The 21,432-nt window shown below is 37.3% G+C and overlaps 1 protein-coding gene across 6 annotated transcripts in view; it reads right to left on the bottom strand.

Annotated features, from left to right (window-relative positions):
• ADAM28 (ADAM metallopeptidase domain 28) overlaps window positions 1-20,745 on the bottom strand; it is a 72,814-nt gene extending 52,069 nt beyond the window's left edge. For 3 of the 6 annotated variants that reach the window (XR_011434337.1, XR_011434344.1, XM_070256201.1), the window contains exons 1-8: window positions 20,451-20,653; window positions 15,208-15,308; window positions 9,363-9,439; window positions 7,788-7,866; window positions 6,614-6,690; window positions 4,735-4,924; window positions 1,655-1,726; window positions 661-732 (exon numbers count right to left, since the gene is read on the bottom strand). Coding sequence is in view for 4 of the 6 variants with exons in the window: in XM_070256201.1 (XP_070112302.1) it covers window positions 661-732; window positions 1,655-1,726; window positions 4,735-4,924; window positions 6,614-6,690; window positions 7,788-7,866; window positions 9,363-9,439; window positions 15,208-15,308; window positions 20,451-20,523 (741 nt within the window). In the remaining 2 variants the exon portion in view is untranslated. Of the gene's footprint in view, window positions 1-660; window positions 733-1,654; window positions 1,727-4,734; window positions 4,925-6,613; window positions 6,691-7,787; window positions 7,867-9,362; window positions 9,440-15,207; window positions 15,309-20,450 lie in introns of all 6 variants that reach the window. The other 3 variants (XM_023636172.2, XM_023636173.2, XM_070256196.1) reach the window with 3 other exon arrangements.
• Window positions 20,746-21,432: the final 687 nt, after the last annotated feature.

The raw sequence follows: 21,432 nt of genomic DNA, 5'->3' as shown, positions 1-21,432 counted from the left end.
AATTAGGAGGAATAAAGAAATCATTTTTAGAAAAGATTTTGGAAATTAGATGATAAAATCATGTTCAAAGAATAAATCCAACAGTTGTACCATCAAAATGGACTTTGAAATCTGACAGACCTAAGTTTAAATCTTATCTTCACCATTTGATAACTTTGTGATCTTAAGCAAGTTAACTCACTTCTCAGAATCTAATTCCTTAACTACAAATTAGGCTTACTAATATCTTAGGGCTGTTTTGAAGATGAAATGAGATAATGTATATGAAAGATGTTATTGTGCCAGAACTTAGCTTATTTTGTGTGAGGATTTTGTTCTTTTTTTTTTTCAGTTTTCTTCCTCGATTGGCTTTCCACTGGTATTTTCTTTTTCGGTATTTCCTTACTGGACTTTAGAAAAACAAAAACCATTCAAACAAAACCACTTTTTATATCTTCACAGACCTGAAAACAGTGTGGCAAGTAAGTGAGAAAAGTCTTTATCATGTAATGTTAATATTCAATTAAATGGCAAAAGCCGTGGTCACCTTTCAAGAACCGGTCAGCAACACTAGTCTCAGGAGCACTGACCCCCCTTCCCTGCTTCGTGAGCATTCATAGAAACACCCAAGGACACCCCATAGCAAGTGCTTAAAACTACATTTAACAAAATGTCTCATACCATGTTGATGTAGTTGGCCATCTCAAACACCCTCTTCCTTATTTCCTCTGGATCTTGATTGTACTTTTTAAACTAAAAAACAACCGAGACAAAATATGAGCATTACCAGAAATGAGTATAACTGGAAGGTAAAAAAGGTAACCTCAGTTTATATTGTGTATCAGTGGTTATAATTAAGAATCGGTTATAAAAGTTAACACTTAAAAGTTAGAAAAAAATTGCTTCCTTATTTCTTTAGCTGAATTAAAGCAACGTGGGAGTAGAGACGAGGTTTTGTCCCCTGAAGTACTTGCTCTATGTAAAGCCCTAAGGAGTCATTCCACATGTATTTTCAGTTAAATACCATGGTTTCCTAAGCCGTACAGAATCAATGCAAGGAGTAGCTTATTCATTAAAAAAATATATGAACAATAAGTGAACTTAGTATAATAAGGGAGGCCATAGCTTTAGGGCTTGAACTAATTAATTTACTCATATTATCAAAGTGCAAAAGTTTTCCTTTTGAGATTATATATACGGACCTCAGGCTTGGAACACCCAATATATAAAAATGCATTCTTATAAAAGAAGATAAACAATGAACATTACCAAAAAGAGTTGCCTTTTTCAGAAGATTCCATTCATTAGATTTTTTTATTTACCACTTCCCAATGATCATAAGTTCTAATTTTCCAATGATTTAACTACTTAATAGAAGAAAAATGACAAAGGAATTTAGTTGTAAACTAGATTTAGAGCTCTTAAGACAATAAGAAAGGAGTGTTATAGTGCCAAAAATTTTGTTTGTGCATATCATATCAGGTGCACATTCCTGGAAAGGAGAAATCATCTCAGTCTAATTATATGTCAGATTTCCTAGGTTCAGAAAAACTTGTTTAAAAAAATTTCTCGTATTCATGATTTTTCAAAACTGAACCATATTTTTAATATCTTACATAATTAATGAATTTAGGTAGAAGGGATTTTAAAAGACACATTTGTCTGATATAATTACCTCACCATTATCCACGACCAAATAATATTCTATATATTTCTTACGTTCCCAAGCCTTCTGGTCTTTCAATTTCTGTAACAAATATAAAAAGCAAAATTACTAAGACAGCATCTTTCTCTGCAAGAGGCATCCTTCATGTGAAACTTGTGATTTTATAAGAGATTGGTTGATATCTGGAAATAAAAGAAAACAATATTACCATTTTAACTCCGACTAATCAGCCAGGATTATCTGTAGACAAGATTCAGAATGTTAGAGCTGGAGGAGTCATCTGTAATATTCTAGTGTGACTACTTCAAATTACTGAAGAGTTTAAATAATTGCACAACTAATTAACAGAAATGCTGCAACTAAAACTGAAGTCTTCACATTTCTGGAGCAGTGCCCTTTCCTCACTAGCCTGCCATGAAACAGAGAAACTCCCTTCAGCTCTGTTCCAGTGTTTTTTAAGTAACCTTTTGTTCCTATCCCAGCGAATATCCCCCTTTACAAATGGCACAACAACCAGAGCCACCGTGGCACCTTGTCTGCTCTCTTCTCCTCAGGCAGAGCTGGATCTCTTTCCCACATTCCAAGCTTCCTATTTTCTGTTCCTTTGTTTCCAAACAAAATCAAAAACACTTCACATTTCATCGTGGATTGGCCCATTGAAAAATAGCAGACACATTATTTGTACTAAATAATAAGCCACCAGAGTTTATGATGTTGTATTTTTGGAAGTGCTTGTCTTTTGACAGGTGAATAAGCTTCCACTAACAGGAGCAAATTACTGAAGGTGGACTTTCAGATGTCATCTAATGAGATGTGTAATTACCTCTCACCCTCCACAAGAGCAACACCTTTACTAGCACTTAATCTATACCAGCAGTGCTCTGGGTACCTGGGTACAGCAGTAAAATAGACATGATCCATGTGCTTAAGGAGCTCACGAGAGACAACCAAACATAGATACATCAGGCGGTAATTAGTGCTATGCAGAGGGTTAAATGGAGAGATGTGATATTGAGTGACAAGGTAGTTATTTCAGAATAGATGGTTAGGGAAAGTGCTAAAGAGTTTGGCCCTGAAGCAGACATATTAATGAAAATGAGAAGCCAGGCAAGGGAGATAAATTGGAAGATAATTCTAGCAAAGAAAAAAATGAGCAAAAAGATTCTCAGGTGAATTGATATTGGCATGTTTAAAGCACAGAAAAAAGTTTCTGTTTGTCAGAACATAATAGCGTAAGTCATCAGTAAGTGAGGAGTGGAAGATAGGAGGATATTAGAGAAGTAGATGGGGGCCAATCATACAGAGATTTGTAACCCATGGTCAATATTTTAGATTTTGTATTAAACGTAGTGAGAAGGCATTAGACAGTATTAAACAGAAAAATGATATGATGTGATTTACAATAAAAGAATCATTCCACATGTTGTATGGAGAGCAGATTCTACTGAGGCAGGGACAGGAATGAGAGTGGAAAAGTCAAGTCAGGTAGAGGCTGCTGTGATAATTATTGTGAGATGGATGGTACTGTGTGGTCTGGCATGTGTGGAGGCACTTGCTGACCAGTACCATATGAGGAGGAATGCAGGAAAGTGGAATCAAGGATAATTTCTAGATTTGGGTCTGAGCAAATGAGGAATGGTGGTACTGTTAACTCAGATGGGAGAGACTGAGGGAGAAGCAGGTTTTGTTTGGGGTCTGGAAATCAGTGGTTCTATTTTGGCCACGTTAACTTTGTGATATTAGACAGTGAATGGATTCATGAAGTAGGTAGTTGTCATAACAGTCTGGCCTTTGGTGGGGAGGCCAAGGCTGGAGATTACATTGGATAGTAATTAGTGCACGGTTCCTATTTACGTAAGGCACAGGGTGAGGTTGCCTAGGAAGAATGTGTAGATAATGGCACCCAGTATTGAGCTATATGAAGGCCTCTAAGACTTAGTGGTCAACCAGGGCAGGGATAAGAGTGAGAGGAACTGAGAAGGAGCACTAGCGAGGTAGGAGGAAAACCAAAACAACGGGATGTCATGAAAGCGAGGCTATTCACACATGGCTGCCAAGGAGTTGAGACAGGAACAAGAGGCCTGTACCAAGCTAAACCAGGAGGTCAACACCCACAGGGACATATAGCTAAGTGGTTCTTCTGGGTTCTTAGAAAACATAGCACTGGTAGAATTTAAACCCACAACAAATTGAACACACCAGAGATTTCATTCAGATCAATTCTGCCCAGCGCTTGCGGATTCTGAGAACATTTAGAAGAGATGATTTGATATGAAGTGGATTCTGAAGGAAATGGGAGTAATAATGACAAAGATATTTTCATATACACTTTACAGTTTCAGCACAAGCCATATTCGTTTTTCTTCTGCGACTGGAAGTCAAATTCCATATATGAAAGAATATCCCAAGTTTCCATGGGCATATCCTATACATTTTTTGCTCACTGCTACATTTCCAATACTTTTGGCAAGATTTTAAGATTTTAAGATTTTTTTTTTTCTAGAAAGATTAGCCCTGAGCTGACATCTGTGGCCAATCCTCCTCTTTTTTCTGAGGAAGACTGGCCCTGAGCTAAGATCCACACCCATCTTCCTCTATTTTATGTGGGACACCTGCAACAGCATGGCTTGACAAGTGGTGCAGAGGTCCGCACCTGGGATTTGAATCCACCAACACCAGGCCACCGAAGTGGAACATGTGAACTTTACTGCTGCGCCACCAGGCTGGCCCCTAAGAAAGATTTCTTGAATGAGTTTATTCATCATGACAGCAGAATATTTTATCTCAAAATAATAATAATACCTTTGTCATATGTTATAGTACTGTGAAAGTTGCCAGCTCCTAGAGAGCAAGTATTATATCTTCTACTTCTTTTTTTAACTTTACACATTGCTGTTGATAATAGTTGATCTATAAGTACTTATTAAACAATCATCAATGTACAACAAGGTTTTAGTGACTTGATAGCCTACTAATTTCAACAGTTAGTATAAAGCTTCAGTCAACCGCGGCTGCTAAGACGAATCCAGGGCAACCACAGTAGGATACATGAAAGCATTGCAAATAAAAAGTAAAGATATGAATACAACCAGCCGGCGTGCAGGTGGGGCCATATTCTGCCGAGATCCACGTGCCCACAATATGTCATCCATCTCACAGGTACTATTAGCTTTCTTTTCGTGGGGATCATGCTTGAAGAGTGCATGCTCCTGTTCATCCTGATTTGTGGGGCCTAAAGGTTCAATGAAGTAACCTTGATCTCCCTGACTGAAGTAGCCCCTGAAAAACATGAGGATTCAGGCTTAAAAATGTTCCAGCATTTTAGTTCTGTAGACCTACAGACTCCAAAACGGTACCAATGCCGAAACATGCCACTCACTGCGGTGCAATATAGTGTAACGTTATAGCTGAAGACACTCTTAGGGATTACCTGAATTTATTTTCTCTATGAGGAAATGGGAGCTACTGGGGAGAAGTGAGGACTGTAATATCATGTAGTTAAACTATGTCAGAGTTGGCACTAGAATGGAAGTTTCCTGACTCTCCATTCAGGGTTCTTCCAATTTCCATGCCAGGTATGCTCTGAAGGTAGACTGAAAATGAAAGAAACTTCAGAGTCTTAGAGAAAAGGGTTAAAATTCTGAGTCTCTCACCTATTAGCTCTAATACCATGGGAAAATTATTTTAAAATATTTAAAATAATTAAACTATTAAAATTATTAAATAAACCTGGCCTCAGTTTCTCCATCTATAAAATAGGAATAATAATACCTATCTAATAGGATGGTTGTAAAGATTGAAGAAGATAATATGTAAAGCACATGATCAGTGAATATTATCAATTTCTTCTCAATTCTCTCTGCTGCAGCTCTGAACTGAGATTCATTAAATGAATATTTAGGGAGCACCCATTATTCATTAGGCTTTGGACTAAGGGCAGACAGTAAAAAAGAAAAGAATCATGATCTCTCCTCTCATGGAGCTTGTATTAAAATGGGGAAGATGGATTTGGATCAAATAATCACATTTGATTCACAAATATATAAAATTGTATAACATATTCATAATAAACAATCACAACAGATAATTGCTAGGAAGAAAAAAACAAGAGCATATAATAGGGAGGCTGGATTAAGTATACATAGAATTAGAAGACAGCAAGGATGGATGTGAGAAGATAACTCAGGGGGTTTATTGAAACGGTCTGCATGAAGTATTAGGATGGTTTGGACTAAGATGTTGCAGTAGAGAGAGAACGTAGTGAATAATCTCAGGAAATGTTATGTAGAACATAAGAGCAATAGAACTTGATCATGGATTGAAAATGAGTAATTGAGAGACAAGAAGTCATGAAGGAATCTAGGTTTCTGGATTTGGCAAGTGGTTGGTTGATTATATCATTTATTAAGATAGGGAGTGCCAAAAAAACAATAAATTTGAGAGAATATCATTAGTTTGATGTGGGGCATATAAAAACTGAGATTTCATTAAGATATCCAGATACAGAAGAGATATGGAGACATGCAAGAGAAAATTAGACAATCAAGTCTGGGCATCAGAAGAGATATTTTACTGTAGAGAGATGCATGGGTAGTCATTAACAAACAGAAAGGAAGGGATGTCATAGGCAAGGATAAGACAAGCTAGAGAGGGAGTTTAGAGTGGAGAAAGAAGGTGGAGGGGAGCTTCCAGTCCCTAAAGATCCTTGCCCTAAAATTGGGACTCAAAAACCTATAGTTTGAAAGTAAGCGAACCAAAGAAAATAATTCTTCAAGGAATTCACATGTGCAATTTATCAACCACTATGAAGAGAAGCCATGTTTCCTTCAAATTTCAAAAATTTTGAGCCCTTAGGATTCGTATTCTACTATAGTACAATTAATTATATTTGAGATTCTTCAGGTTTATTAAAACGCACACACATACCCCATCATTATAGGTATATCCAAACCATTCATCGAGTCTTACCTTAGACCCCTACACGTGCTGATGCTAGCATCAGAAACTTTTTCACTCATGATGCGTCCTTGGTAATAACAGTCATCCTAAAGAAAAGGGTAAAGGGGTTTTGTAAAGGAAAGTATGTATGTTTCTTGGACTCACTGCTAAATTTGAATTTGAAATCTTGAAACAGGATCTATAATGTTTTTAAATGATTTTATGTTGAATAACAGTCAACTTGGAGATGTAAAAAAAAGAATTTTAAAGAAGCTTTTTAGGGTTAAAATCTTCAATATCTGGTTAATGATCCCAAAGGCTTAAAGAGTGTCAGCTAAATGTTGGTGCAAATGTTGGTGTTGCAGAAGGAGAACAGGGGTGAAAACAGTGTGGAAGAAACATGCTTACATGTGTAAGTTTAAAACTTGAGCCCCCAAAACATCAGACATGCATTCTTTCCCTTGACTGACTGCTTATTAATTTTTTTCTACCATCTACAAGCTCTTTCCAATGAATGGGTTATTCAGAGTGTGTTGTTATTGTTTGATTTATCCAAAGAGTTCCACCAGACCAACTGCATTAGTACAACATCCCTGCCTCCACTTGGAGCAAAATGCTCAATCCTAATGCTTTTCCATGTGGATGTACTTCAGTCAAGCGCAGTTTTCTACTTTGGGACAGATGAGGTATTGGCCCATGTAAATCTCTGTGTCGTGAAAGAAAGGCCTTCCAATAGAAAATAGAGCTCAGAAAAGACGGCAAAGAGAAAATACCTCTCATGCTACTTCACACTGTCACCTTCTCTGAATAAAACTTGAATGGAAATTACTTAAGGGAAACATCGCATTCTACAATTCTACCATTGACGAAATAGTCTTGAGTTTGAGAGACTACATAAGAATTGATAAGCAATGACTAAGACTATTTAATTCTTCACTTTTCTTATGAAAATAAAAAGCTCTTTCTAACCACTCTCCTATAGGGAGCCCTTAAAGCCTGGAAAGTGTGACCACAGTTGCCAAGAAAAGCCTTTGTTCTCGTCAAATTGCAAGAATGTTGGAGGATCAATTAAGAAATTACTCCGGCTGAAAAAAGTGCCAATGCCAAAAATGCTCTTTTACTTTCACTATTTGTCTGGCAATGACACGGCGTTTGGGTGCGTGAGTCACCCCTTAATTAACGAGTCTAGGATACTCTGTTTTACCATGATCTGTGGGCTTGTGGTGACCTCCTTTCCAGTGGAATTATAATGTGTTTCAGTGTAGCCTGGTGCAAGGAGATCCCTGGGGAAAAAAAATATCATGGTTATTCATGCTAATGGCAAAGTCCAGTGATCAAAGGGAGAGCTTGCACTGGGGATGCAGAAAAGTTTTAACTCCTGAGCGCCTCCTGCTAACCTCTCAAGACAAGTCCAAGCATGAAACGGATGTTTAAAATGGAAACACTGGGAGGGGCAGGGACATTCTTGAGTAGCGTGGAACAATGTCTGCTTTGTCATCAGGCTTTCATACTCGTCTAAGGAGAGATTTGAGGAAGAAATGGAACTGAGAAGGTCAAAGTTGATAAAAATGACTTGAAAGAGCAATGCTCCTCACCAGTTTAGGGTAACTGCATTTGCACCTAGTACTTTTCAGTTACCAGTGACTGTTAACAACCATAGCAGTCAAATGCAATTGACTTGCATTTGGTAGTTAGGGTCCTTCAGCATTTTCACTGAGCTCTTAAAATTCTTTCAATTACCTACTAGAAATATAGGAATCTGAGTATGCTTTTAAAAGAGGCAGGGCAACGAGAAAGGAAATCGCTAATATGTATTAAATGCCATCTCTATTTTGGCCTGGGTTAGACATGTAACATGAATCATTTAATTTAATCCTTTCAACAATCCTACAAGGTAAATATTACTCTCCTTATTTTTTCACATGAGATTAAATAGTTCAAGTGGTAAAGAATCATATCTTGGTCTGCCTGAATCCAAAGCCTTTACGATTTCCACTAAGGCACACTGTTTCCACACTCCAGCTAATTGTGAATTTTCACAAAGGTGATAGTCTATTTGAGTGAAACAAATCCTACTGTCCGGTATAGAATGATTCAGGGATTGAAAGAGCTTGAAAGCACGGACTTAGGACAAACTGCTTTTGAAGTAGTCTAGATATGGGATGATCAAGACCTGAGAGAGCTGAGGCAGTGAAATCTGAAAAGAAATGTTGAATTTAGACGAGCTGAACAAAGAGAATGAAGGAATAAGAGGACAGTGTAACGTATGAGAAAAACGGACAGGTTAGTGGATAGCTGGGTAAAAAGCAGTGGTGTTGAATCAGGAGAACCCAATTCTGCTTTTACCACTGCCCTGTTCTTTGGTTCTAGGGTTTATTTAACCTATATATGTCTGGTTTTTATCTGATGGGCATAGTTGCAAATTGTTTTAAAATCTAATCTTTCAGTGTTAGAATAATAAAATACAACAATGTGGGGGAAGATTTAAAAATCTACCTGCTATTTCATAGAATTTGATAAAATGTACATCTGCGTGCACCTCAATCATTGTGTTTTATTCCTAGAAGTATCCAAACACTAGTAAACTGTTGTTTTATCCCATGTGTTTCTACTACGTCAGTAGAAAACAGATTTTAGCTCAACCCCATGGGTCACTTGAGAGCAAAAGCTGATTAACCAAGGTTTGTGAGAGCCACAAGTAGTAACATACTCAGTTAGCCCACTTTCCACATGCTAACTTGCTGTTGATGAGGATAAAATCAGAAGTAAAGACACTTACTTGTTCTTTTTCAAATAAAGCACTGCGATTTTTCCATTAACTGTCATTTCATACTTCAATTCAGTTTCAAATTTTCCCTGCAAAAATGCACATTTACTGATAATTAAAAACACACACACAAATATTCAGTTGGCTATGTAGATCTTTTTAATCACTAGCAAGTAATGCTTGTTTTTCTTTAACAATAGTTTGCACAATACCAAATGTCTGTTTCTACCACTTTTAACAAATTAGACAACTCTGCCAACTGAATAGACAAATTATCTGAGACCTTTCTAGCCATCCATACACACACACATTCTACTAGTATTATCTGAGTGCTGGTTATATGCAAGACAGCACTTGGTTCTAGAAATTTGAATCTAAGCAAGAAAAATTGGTACCTGTTGTCAGAACGCTTACAATCTTGCGGAAAGACAGTAAAAGTTAGTTATGTTGTATGATAAAGGATATAAAGATGGAAGCAATATAGGATTTCTGACATCTTAAGGACATGAAAGGCTTTCTTGAGGAAGTAATGTGTAAGCTAAAGTATGAATAGCCAGGTGAAGCTGGGTGGGGAAGTTGTTTGAGAAGAAGGATTAGTATGCTCACAAATTCAAAGGCCTCTGAAACTCTCACTTGATGGTTTTTGGTCTGGAGTTCTTCTCAAGTCTAAGTGGAGATCAGAATATGAGAAAAATAACAGAAATATGTACCCTAAGGTAGGGAGCAGTCATCAGGAAGAAAACATAGTCTCAGGTGTTCAGAAAGAGAAAATATCACTTGAAGTAAACCACGTGGAAAAGGAAAACCAACCATTTAAAGTTTACATTTACATATACAGGAAGAGATAGAGAGGACTACACAGAAGTACTTTAAAGAGGATGTTACTGGGGACTGAGTTCTGACCTGTTCTAGAAAACAATGTTGTTAGCCATGATTATACCCAACATCCAGAAATTCACTGGGAAGTGCCAGATGTTGTTACTAAAGAGATCTGAAGATAACAAAACAAACATGAGTGAGACCCACATCTCATGGACTGAGTGCTCTTTCCTCTGCTGTGTTGCACCTAAGGCCAAACTTTCCATCTCTCCTCCCTCCCCTGGCCAGAACAGTACCTGAGCTCATTGAAGGACAACAGCAAGTTTGAGTCACTGAGTCACAGGCATTGTTCAGGGACTTGCCATCTCCAAGGTCAGTTATTTTGGTCCATTTCTCTTTAACTTAGTTATTGGAGTTTTCTATGGTGTCAAAAATCCCAGGCTCTAAATATCCTATACTATGGCTTACATGAGGAGAGGCTGCTGCAATTCAGTTCATTGTCACGAATAACAGAGCTGCAAAAACCTTGAGGGTTGACAATAAAGTCACAGGGAATCACTGTAACCACTTCTTGTTCAGATTTAAGAAAGGCCAGACAGAATGGAAATGTGAGGAGGATACTAGATAGGACCTTCTAACCAGAAGAGACTTCCAGTCATCTGTTTCCTGTCAGCAATGGATTTTCAGTGGATCTTCACCTAAAACATTGTTTGGAGGTTATTTTAGAAAAGATCTTTGTTTTTGGAGGGGGAGATTTAGCTGACCCTAGCATAGAGGTTACGGATGAAAGGAAACAGCGAGGAAGAAAACCAGAGTCTCTATGAAAGATAGTGCACTGGGTGATGTTATAACTGTACTGCTCAAGTACTGCTGAAGAGAGCAATGCCTACTAAGAAGAAGTGTGCACTATTTGTACTCTATTTGGGTTCTGAACTCTGGGTTAGCAGAGGAAAGATACACCTTGCTTTGGAGACTATCCATTAGAAAGAAATGATTTGGAGTCCGTTGAATAAGATTGTCTGGTCACAGGGATATATAAATAAAATTTTCCTCCAGGAAAAAGCACCACGGGTAAAGGTTTAGTGGGTGAATTGGGAAGGCCACAGTCCTAGATGGTCTTATGAAGGGATCAGATCTGTAAAGTAAAGATGATGCTCATGGGCACACAGGAAATAGCAAAGTAAACCCTAGAAGTCCCAGGGAGGTTCTCGATTATAGTAGTAGAACTGTTACCATAATATAGAGTAATCTGAAGCCTCTAGAAATCCTGGTGGACCTAGCTAAGGCCTGAAATTGCTCCCAATGTAGGGGAGGCATCGTGCTGCCAGATGTTGTATCTCATGGGCCAAGAGCAGGACAGTTTTGGCCTCTAAGGAAGTGAGTGATCTTGAGGCCAAATCCTAGGAAGAATAGTGACTGCCTCTAGAACATAAGCTCCCAACATGGAGACCTTGATTAAGTATTAGTTGAAGACATATTTATGCAGATATATGGGTAATGTACTCCAATTATATTCATTCATGCATTTGTCAATTTGTTCACTTCTTCATTTGCTCACTTATTCAACAAACATTTATTCAGTTCCCTTTATGCCATGCATATAAAATACAATTAGGAATACAATCAAGAATAAAACATTCAAGGTTCTACCCTAGCTTTTAGTGCCCCCTCCAGAAAATTTTTCAAAGAGTTATTTTATTCCAGTTTGAATCTTATGTAATGTGGCTAGGCACGATGAAGTCAAAAGATGTGGCCGTGCTCCTGGCACAGCTGCCAGGTAATGCCATTGCCTCAGTTCTCTGGTCCAGTAGAGGGCACAGTTGCATAATGATGAGTACAAGAGTCCTCCTTCTCGTCCTCACCTTGAGAAATGATTAATCTAGACTGAGGCCTATGGAGATACAGAGATCCCCTTGGTCACCCACATTATAAATTCTGGTGTTTCAAGTAATTGCTAATCAGTTATTAGCACAAGGAAGAACAATAGACTCAACAGAGAAACCACAAGGATAACTTCTAAGAACTTGGCTGATACCTATAAGACAGCGTTCTTGTTCGTCATAAGCTGTGCCTGAGCCCAAAGAGAAGATTCCATATCAGGAGAAAGAATGTGCCTGCTGCGTGGCAGATAAGCATGTCACTAGCTTTTCTAGTCTATGCTTGTAGGACAAGTGTCATATGGCAGAACTCAGTAACCCTGACAGGGCAGGACGGAAATATGAGATATGCAGCAGCATGGGGCCTTATACGTGTAGATGGGCCAAGGGCTGGAATTTGAGATGCTCACAGGGAGACAACAAAAAGCCACATAGCAGGATAGCCTGATAAAGTACAGAACACCAGTTAAATTAGGAGTCAGATAAACAAGGGACAATTTTTTAAATATAAGCATGTCCCATACAATATTTGAGAATACCTATACTAAAAAACATTCACTGTTCACCTGACATTCAAATTTAAGTGGGTACCTTGTATTTTTATTTGCTAAATCTGGATATTCTACATATGGTAGAGTCCATGAGATACAAGAAAGGATGGAAACTAGGCATCAATGACTCGAGAAAGGAGGTGAGATTCTGAGATAGCACAGCATGGGAACCACAAGCTGGAAAAAACAGATGAATTCTTTTAGAACGTTTCTTTAGCCAGGAGTTACTTCTAACGGTTCAATCTCATATTTGCTATGGGCTACTTCAAAGGAAACAGCCAGCACCAGAGGACATCAAAGTCACTTGAATGCTAAAAAAGTAAACATGATTGAACTATATGTGCTTGTGAGACAATGTGGAAGCATTCAGTGCTCATCTCGTATTACTTATCACGCCCAATAACGTGTTATCGTCTACCCTCCACAGCTAAAGGGAGCAATGGGAAACTTGCAAATACACTAGATAAAACCACAAAAATAAGAATAAGATTCATCATATAAAAAAGCATTAAAATAATCAAATTATTTAGGCAAATTTTTCTTTAATCCTCTGTGGGATTTGGTTTAATGTTTTCATTTCCTTTAAAAGATAAAATTGATGAGTTTTGCAAGGATTCCTTTGAATCGATGAGAATTCATGGAACGCCTTCCACAGGACAGGGGTTGAGAGAAGAGGGTGAAAGAATGGCAGAGACATATTTAAGACTTAGAAAACACTTTCTTTATTCATCTTGGGAGTTTCAAGCCAGAAGAGAAGATTATATTCACTCCTATAGACACACACACACATACACACCCACGTATACACAACATCACTATGGTAAAATCAATATTTAAAAAATACATATATATCAAGAGCCAAACAGTGTAACACTGACCGTGACTGAAGCACGACTTCAGGAAAAGGATCTACCAGTACACATACGAATATTCTGACTTGGTGTCACAAAGAATGCAAGACCGGCTGGGTGTTGCATATAAAGAGAACTTTTTAAGTAGCAAGAGATCCAGAAGAAAGGACATCGAGGGAGAAACAAGCTTATTATTAAGAAAGGATTTGAGAATACTAAGGCTGACTAAAAAGGAGGTTATGCTGAGAAACAGAAAGAAAACAGAACGGCTTAATAAACCATCATGTTAAGCACAAAGAGCCTGGAAAGTTAGTTGTGAGAAGAGGAACATGATGGGTTATATAGGATAGTGTCGTAGCGTAAATTTGAACAGTGAGTTAGTAATTGCATCCTGTATTGCTTTTCACATAAGTTATCTCAAAACAACCAATTAAGATAAGCATTACAACTATTATCTCAACTTTAAGACAGAATTTGAAGTTTATGTGCGTCTAAATTTACACAGGGAGAATTAACAAAGCTAAGATGACAATACAAACAAGCTCCCTGAATTCAGATCCTTTACACTTTGACTGTGGATCAGGAAAACACAAGGATCGTATCAGCCAGTTAACCGAGTAGTGATAAATAATGTGCTACTCAATCATTCCAGTAATTAAGGCTGATCATCTAGTATGAACTAGTAACTACTGTGTGGATTTTCATAAAAATAAATTATTCAAAAGCTTAAATTTATTTTTACAGTTGTGATGAAATCGCTGCATAATTGTGATTAAAAACGCTGGACCTGTATTCAAATTTTCCTGAAAATATTCAGTGAAAAAAGGTAACTGGCATTTTCAAGAGACTGCCAACTACTAAAGCATTTGAGGCAAGCCTATTTTTGGGGAATCCAATGCGTTTGGATCCCATTTAAATTTAGCAGAAACATTTTGTTGAATGGTAATTATTTTGGGAAACAGAGTCCATTACAGATTCTGCTGTTACAAATGTGTTTGTGTTAGAAGAAATAATCCATGAGGAACCTTATTCAGCAGGAATATGTGCTCCCAGGGAGTTGCTTCTTACAAGGTTTCTGTAAGTTGTTATTTATATCTCATTTATCTGTATTTTTCTGGCTCCCAGCAGAAGACTTCTGGGTGAGGGTAATTAATAAATTGTCATTGAATGAATCCTCATGTTTTAGCTTTCCTCTTTTGATTGAGAATGTGTTGTTTCATTAAGTAGTAAGAATTATACAAACTTTAATAGCTGCCTATTTAGAAAAGAGAGAGGTAGATTTCATGTTCAATTACAGTAATCCATCCTAATTTAATATGCAGGTACGCATGCATTCCTCTACAATATTTTATTTCCTACTTCAGTTTCAATGGTAATGGTTTTGTTTGCATGTGTGTATGTGTAGACAGATTAGATAGATACACACATAGATAAAATAAGTTATATCAAATTTCCTTGGAAGTACACCGAATAAATTATGAATTACCATAAAAATATTAAAGTTTACTGTCTGTGTGACCTTGGACAGTTTATTTCAACTGTCAGAAGCTTAATCGTCAAAATGAGGGTAATAGTAGAATGTTTGGTTATTGTGAAGATTAATAAAGATAAGATAGGTCAAAAAACAACCACAAATGTGTGTATATATGTATAAATATAAATGTGTATAAATATTTCTACATAAAATAGAGTTATGTATTTATATGTATATCATACATATATATATTTTCAAAATTCTTTGTTAAATCCAAAGCTGTACCTGTTGATCCGGCTCCTTGACGTTTCTTTTCTGTAGAGGATGAAGTCTTCTGGGATAAACCACTTCATACTTTTCTCCAGGGAGTTCTTTTATTGCATTTACTGAGGAAAAAAAAGTAACAGAAGATTTTGCTGAGCTGAACTATTACAGGCTGTTCAGTAATGATCCTCCTTATTGCATTCTGATGAGAGATGCCACACACAGGGGCTTTAACTGAGTTATGCCAGAAAGTTATTAAAGTATAGATTCCAGGAGAGAGTGACAAAATCTGGAAACTACTCTTCCTCTCAAATCTTTACTTTAACCTATATCTTCAATTATTTCCACCCTGAAAGTTTGCGAGTGCCTCTTTAATTGGTGAGAATATTTCTTTTGAATTTCCCGACTTCTCTTTGCTATCTTGACTCCCCTGCAGAACAGCAAGCACTACAGGTAAAAGCCGGAACAGGAAGGCAGAGGCCAAACTAATCCTCTAAGAAGCTTATCGGTGTCAGAATAATTGAATTAAAGCACTCTGAAAACTACAGTGTTATAAAAAATGAAATAACCAGTGTATGCCATTTCTGATTCTAATATATTTTTCTTGGATTTTTCCAATAGCAATGTTTTACACTCATGCAAGAAACTAAGACACAGTAAGACAAGGCTCCAATACTAGCTGTATAGAATGGGCTGGCTTTTGCCGTACAGGTAAACCTTCACTTTGCATACAAAGCCTGGAAAAAATAAAACTTAGAGAAGCAGATAATTTGAATTTTATTACTGGCCTGGAAGGGAAATTTTTGAACCTGTAGTCATATTGAAAGAGAACTGGACAATTATCTCATCCAACCTTTTATCTGCATTTTGAATTCTCATCCCAACATTGCTTCTAGAAGTTATTTCTGAGACAAATTTAGAGTTTTCCCAAAGCTAAACACTGAATTTTCTATTTTCTTTTTTATTGGTCCACATAGGCTAGCCCCTGATCTTTTAACAAAAAAAGCAGTAATTTTTCTTAGTCACTTTGGATGACTGTACACTCATCTCAATGATGCTCCAGAGAACGAAACACTTTTTTTTAAAAAAGTTTTCTGCAGAAACTTTCGAAAATTGTTGGTTACGATAATTTTCTTTTATTTTTGTAGATGGCTTTAATTCATTTGGCCAGTCAAGAGCCATTTACATCTAACTTTGAAGAATAGAAAGTGGCTGAATTGGCTAAAAACTCATTGGGTCAAAAATGAGGTGTTAAAATGAAAAAACAACTTTTCTTTCAGTGGCTTGACATTTACTTTTAAAAAACATTTCAAAAACACTTAAAGCCATGGCATCAACACTAGAATACCTTAACTTTGGGTTTAGTTTGAGCTTTTTAATTGTTTGAAAAAAGGGAGCAGATTAAGTGATCTCTAAGGCCAGTTTAAGCGGTTTACAATTTTCTGCAAACGAATGCAGAATTCCCCATAACCTCTTTGAAAGGGGGGTGATCATTTGGATAAAGTTCTAATGAGTTGTGATTAAATAAGTCCCATTACGTAGTCACATCTCAAGAACTACATTACAGGTCCCTCAGTTACTTCTAGCTGTTACAGAGATAATTGTTGGGCATCTTTTATTTCTATTTAATTAATTTTTGGTAAAGAAAAATAATAACATTAGTTATAGAACAATTTATAACAGAAGTTCAAAAGCCTAAAGTAATACTAAATCAATCATTGTTTTCTATCAAGTTAACATTTTCATAATGATTGTAATTATTTCAAAATAATAAGATGCCAAGATGTAAGAAATTACTCTTGCTGGAAATTAACGGATGGTACTGACACAATTCCCTGAGGCCTCCTGTAACTCTGTGACTCCAAGCAAACGAATCACCAGGCCCCACATGCCGTGGGGTGGATTATGTCAAATCAGTGCGATTAGTCCCATTTTTATGGAGCACAGGAGGCCTGCATGCATTAAGGTGGCATCGAGAGTAACTTACAAAAATGCTGTTGAAGAACGGTTTGCATCCATAACACACATTATTCTGACAGGAAGTATTCCTTCAGGCTGCCCTCAGGTCACAAAATAATAACTACCCAACTGACTCCTTTTATAAAAGCAGAAAGTGATAACAAATACATACACAGACCCCATTTAGAAGTGGGGAGAAGGGAACAGGCCAGTGCACCCAACATAAATTTTCTCTGATAGACACACTTGTCTCCACTCCTCTCTTCAGGATCTGAATTCTGTTTCATGAAATTGGAAGTTACCAACTGACTCTTAAATATGGAGTTGAAATATGTAAATTATTGACGAAATTTATTTCCAACTCTCTGTTAGATGGCCAAGCACTTCCAAATGGCAACAAAAGGAAATCCATAAATAAAATAAACTGGAATATTTTTTTAAAAGCCTCTGGCAACCTCTCACTTTCTTGAGTTTGAAATGAATGCATTTCCAGCTCCACAAACTCTTGCAACACAGTACATTCTCTAAGGAAAACAGATAGAATTTCCCTTAATGGCCCTTATTTTTCTGAAACCAAGAAGTCCCCTGAAAGAAAGAGATTTGAGCTATAACAAATCTCAGTTAGAGAGATGCAGCAGACCTAAATATTATTGGGCTCATTTATCCTTAATTTTGATGGAAAGGATGCAGCCTCCTCCCAGCTGAATAACATCGGGCTAATTATTTTGAAGCCTGTGGGACAGACTCAACTAGCTGCCATGTGGGGCTACCAAACGCAAGCTGTGACACAACGTTTCCACTCATTCATTTTAATCCCTGTTTCCTCTCTGCCACAGAACTCACATGTCGCATTAGTTTTGACCAGCAAAACTGGATGCGGAAAAAGAAAACTGTTATTTTGGTTTGGATTAGATCATTTTTTTTTACTGTTTGTTAGTTTTAGAAAAGTAAAAGGTCATTGACAAGATTAATATAACAGGCGCTGGCCCGGATTGCTGCTTATTTTTTAATGTGTTGGGGCCATTTTGGAGGTTAGCAAGTTTTTAGATAGTATTGACATTTTCATTTTTGCTCAAATCTTTTCAAAACTATTTAAAGCAAGGTCTTTCCAAACTGAATACATGGCACATGACAGTAAGCCCTGAATCAGAATTTATGCAACAACACTGACTTAACTTCTGGGATTCTCTGTTGCCCCTCAGACTATCTGGAGATTTTAAACTTCATGTAGTAAAAGTAAGCACGAATACTGAGGAAAAAACACAGCCTAATTAAGTCTATGATGTTCACTATTAAGATTAAATTACATATACTATTAGGGTCTTCTGCTCACCTTACGAAGGCATGTAAGAATTACTAATTGAAATAAAATAATTTCAAAAAGTACTGCCTCCTCTGGATATTCTGCTGGAACGTAGTTAAGACCTTTCTCCTTTGTCACTGCACTTACTTCCTCACCCCTGAACACCTGTGGCATCCTTTTAATATTTATTTTTCTTCTTTTCCTATGATGAACTCCCCTAAGAAACTTTTCTCAGGGGATTGCGAGGCTTATTACAAACTGTTGGCCTGATTTTACCATATTCTTTTATTTCAGGTAGATGGGGACTGGGTAAAAGTCATGCTCCAAGGGGTGCATATTTATTTTTTGGATGATGGGGGCAAAGAAACAAAAAAGGAAGGATAGGAAAATGAAAATTGCTTTACTTTTTACGTTCTGGCTAGGAAATAAAGTCATGTGGGAATAATATCAGGGGCATTTCAATGACCAAGGAGACACTTGAAAATGCAAGATGGAAGATAGAAAGAGGGAGCAGCTTTCTTCAAGATGGAAGATAAGGATGGCAGCTTTCTGTCTGTCACCTCCGTTCTCACAAGAGCCACCTCAGAACCTCTGTTCCCACCACCACGTACCTAGAGATGTCACAGTTTTAGGCATGACTTCCAAGGAAGTTGTATTTCTTGGTGCCATGTTGTGAATGCAAAGACGAGGGGAGCAGAATCAGTTTGCATGCCCCGTTTCACTAAAAGGGCTGTAATGTGGGTGGATTCCAGTGTTAGCTACATGATTCTATTAATGGATCCAGCCTGATCTTCACTCTATTGCATAAAGCCAGTACCCAAGCTTAGTTGGATGGCAACTAAGTACCCAAGCAAACCTATGTTTCAACTAAGCGAAGGGTCTCAAAGAGTCTGGGTGATGGTATTTTTAAAGGATGTAGGGAGAAAAGATTTATATTAAGTTTGACTCAAAGAATAGGTATTTTAAATCAATAACTTAAATGCCTAGCACAGTTCTATACTTAAAGATATTAAGTAAAACTTTCACAAGTCTGGAAAACAAATCAGAAACCAGGAGCAAGGCAAATCATTTATAGTGACAAGGGACTGAGTGAATGCAAGGGAAGGGAATCTGTCCCTCCCTAACCCCATACTTCTTGTGGATAGCTTGTTCCCCTTCCTAAGACCCAGCAAGCATTCTAAAACCCATGAAAAGGTTTACCAGGAAAGGATTCCCAGGCACTGAAGCTAACGTGCTGACTTAAATAAGCTCTAGAAACAGAAATAAGCTAAGGACATGTGTTAACCGATCTAATTTAACCAAAATCTAATTGGAGAATTTACCAGAAACGTCACATGCTAGATGGGATTTATTTTTAGGAAGTAGAGTTCCTCTGCTTTTGAATTCCTAAATGTTTGATATAACCAGCAAAATGGAAGTAAATTATCAACTTAAGCCAATAACAACATTGTTTTGGTCAAGTAATATCACAACGATTTATAAATGTGAAATTGGTCAATTATTTGCTTCCAATTAATTATATTTATTATCACCAGTAATAAAAGGACTAAATATAAAAATGAACCTTCTAAAGGAAGAGAATGAGCTGAGCTGGTCCCAATAATAATGGCAGCTGTTTCCCGAAGCATTCTACCCAGCGATAACCAGTCAGATCAGCTGCATCTCTACTGCTCGAAAAATGACAAAGTGAGGTTTGATGAATTCAACTTTTTGACTCAAAGGTCATATTGATTATTTGAATAATGCAGTATTAAATCCTCCATTTGATTTTTATCTATTCTAAGATCAGACATGTAAATACTGATTCAAGATGTTTCCCTGCCTTTCCCTACACTGAGTGTTTACATCAGCCACAGCCCCCTAAAAACAGATTAACACCAGTCCAACTGGTTAGTAACATTGGTTCAAAAAAAAAAGAAAAGAACAAAACTACTGGGAGAAGATGAAAAGCAAGCAGCTCACTGATGTATTAAACAGAACCTGAAGGAGGTTAGACACCTACCTGGAACTGGAGAAAGGAGGAAAGTGGCCGTCAGAAGTAGCCCTTGTAATGTGCTGGGTGATCCCAGGAGCATGGCGCCACCCTTCTTGCTCAAACAGACCACAGACGTGCGCTGCTTTGTCTGTCCCTGCCTCCTCTCAAGTGAGACAGAATGGAACTCCCAGGTTCATTCTTGTCTCTGCTTCAGGAAGTGTTTACTAAAGGTGTTGCACAACCTTGAAGCCCTGGTCCTGCGACAATGGCACAGCAGGCGGAAGTTCTGGCTGCCTCCTGGCTCTAAGGTTCCTTCATCATAGATTATTGTTTCTCTTTCCTTCTTCTCCACATTCCCCACTCAAAAGTAGTACATTTCCAATATCTTATAGCCCAACAAGCTACCAAGAGATAACGGTTTCAATGTACCTTGATAAACATGTTTTATTATGTATATAATAAATGTATATAAATATAAATGTATATATTTGCTATGTTGACAAAAATTTATTGAGAATGTTATTCTTCCCTTGCATACATGTGTGGTTCAGCGGAATAATTTCTAATCCACTCCCATTATTACATAAACTTCTCTTTTGCAATAATTTTGTATTCTGCTCTCACACAACGGTACTCTCAGGGAGCTTGAACTGTGTATCCTGAACTAAGAATGTATGATAATACAAGCTCAAGGTTTTTCAGATCCCCAAGGGTATTTGTATCAGCACCAACAACCAGCAGGAGGTGAAAGCCTTCAAAACCCAAAGGATGTAATTTCCAGGAAACTTCAGAAGCTGTCACTGGTCGGTAGTTAGGCTAAGTTGGCATGTCCCAATATCAGACTGTATGAGTAATAAAATAGCTAATATTAATTGAGTGCTTACCAAGTTCCAGGTCCTCTATACTTATTATCATACTAGTTCTTAGGACGCTTACGACTATGGTGTGATAGATACCATCTTACTCCCACTTTGTAGATGAAAAAAACCAGGCTTAAAAAGATAAAAGA

The sequence above is a fragment of the Equus caballus genome, chromosome 2 (assembly GCF_041296265.1).
Source record: "Equus caballus isolate H_3958 breed thoroughbred chromosome 2, TB-T2T, whole genome shotgun sequence".
In the NCBI taxonomy this organism is placed as follows: domain Eukaryota; kingdom Metazoa; phylum Chordata; class Mammalia; order Perissodactyla; family Equidae; genus Equus; species Equus caballus.
The sequence above is the reverse complement of the archived record's forward strand: the minus strand, read 5'-3'. Positions and strand labels throughout refer to the sequence as shown.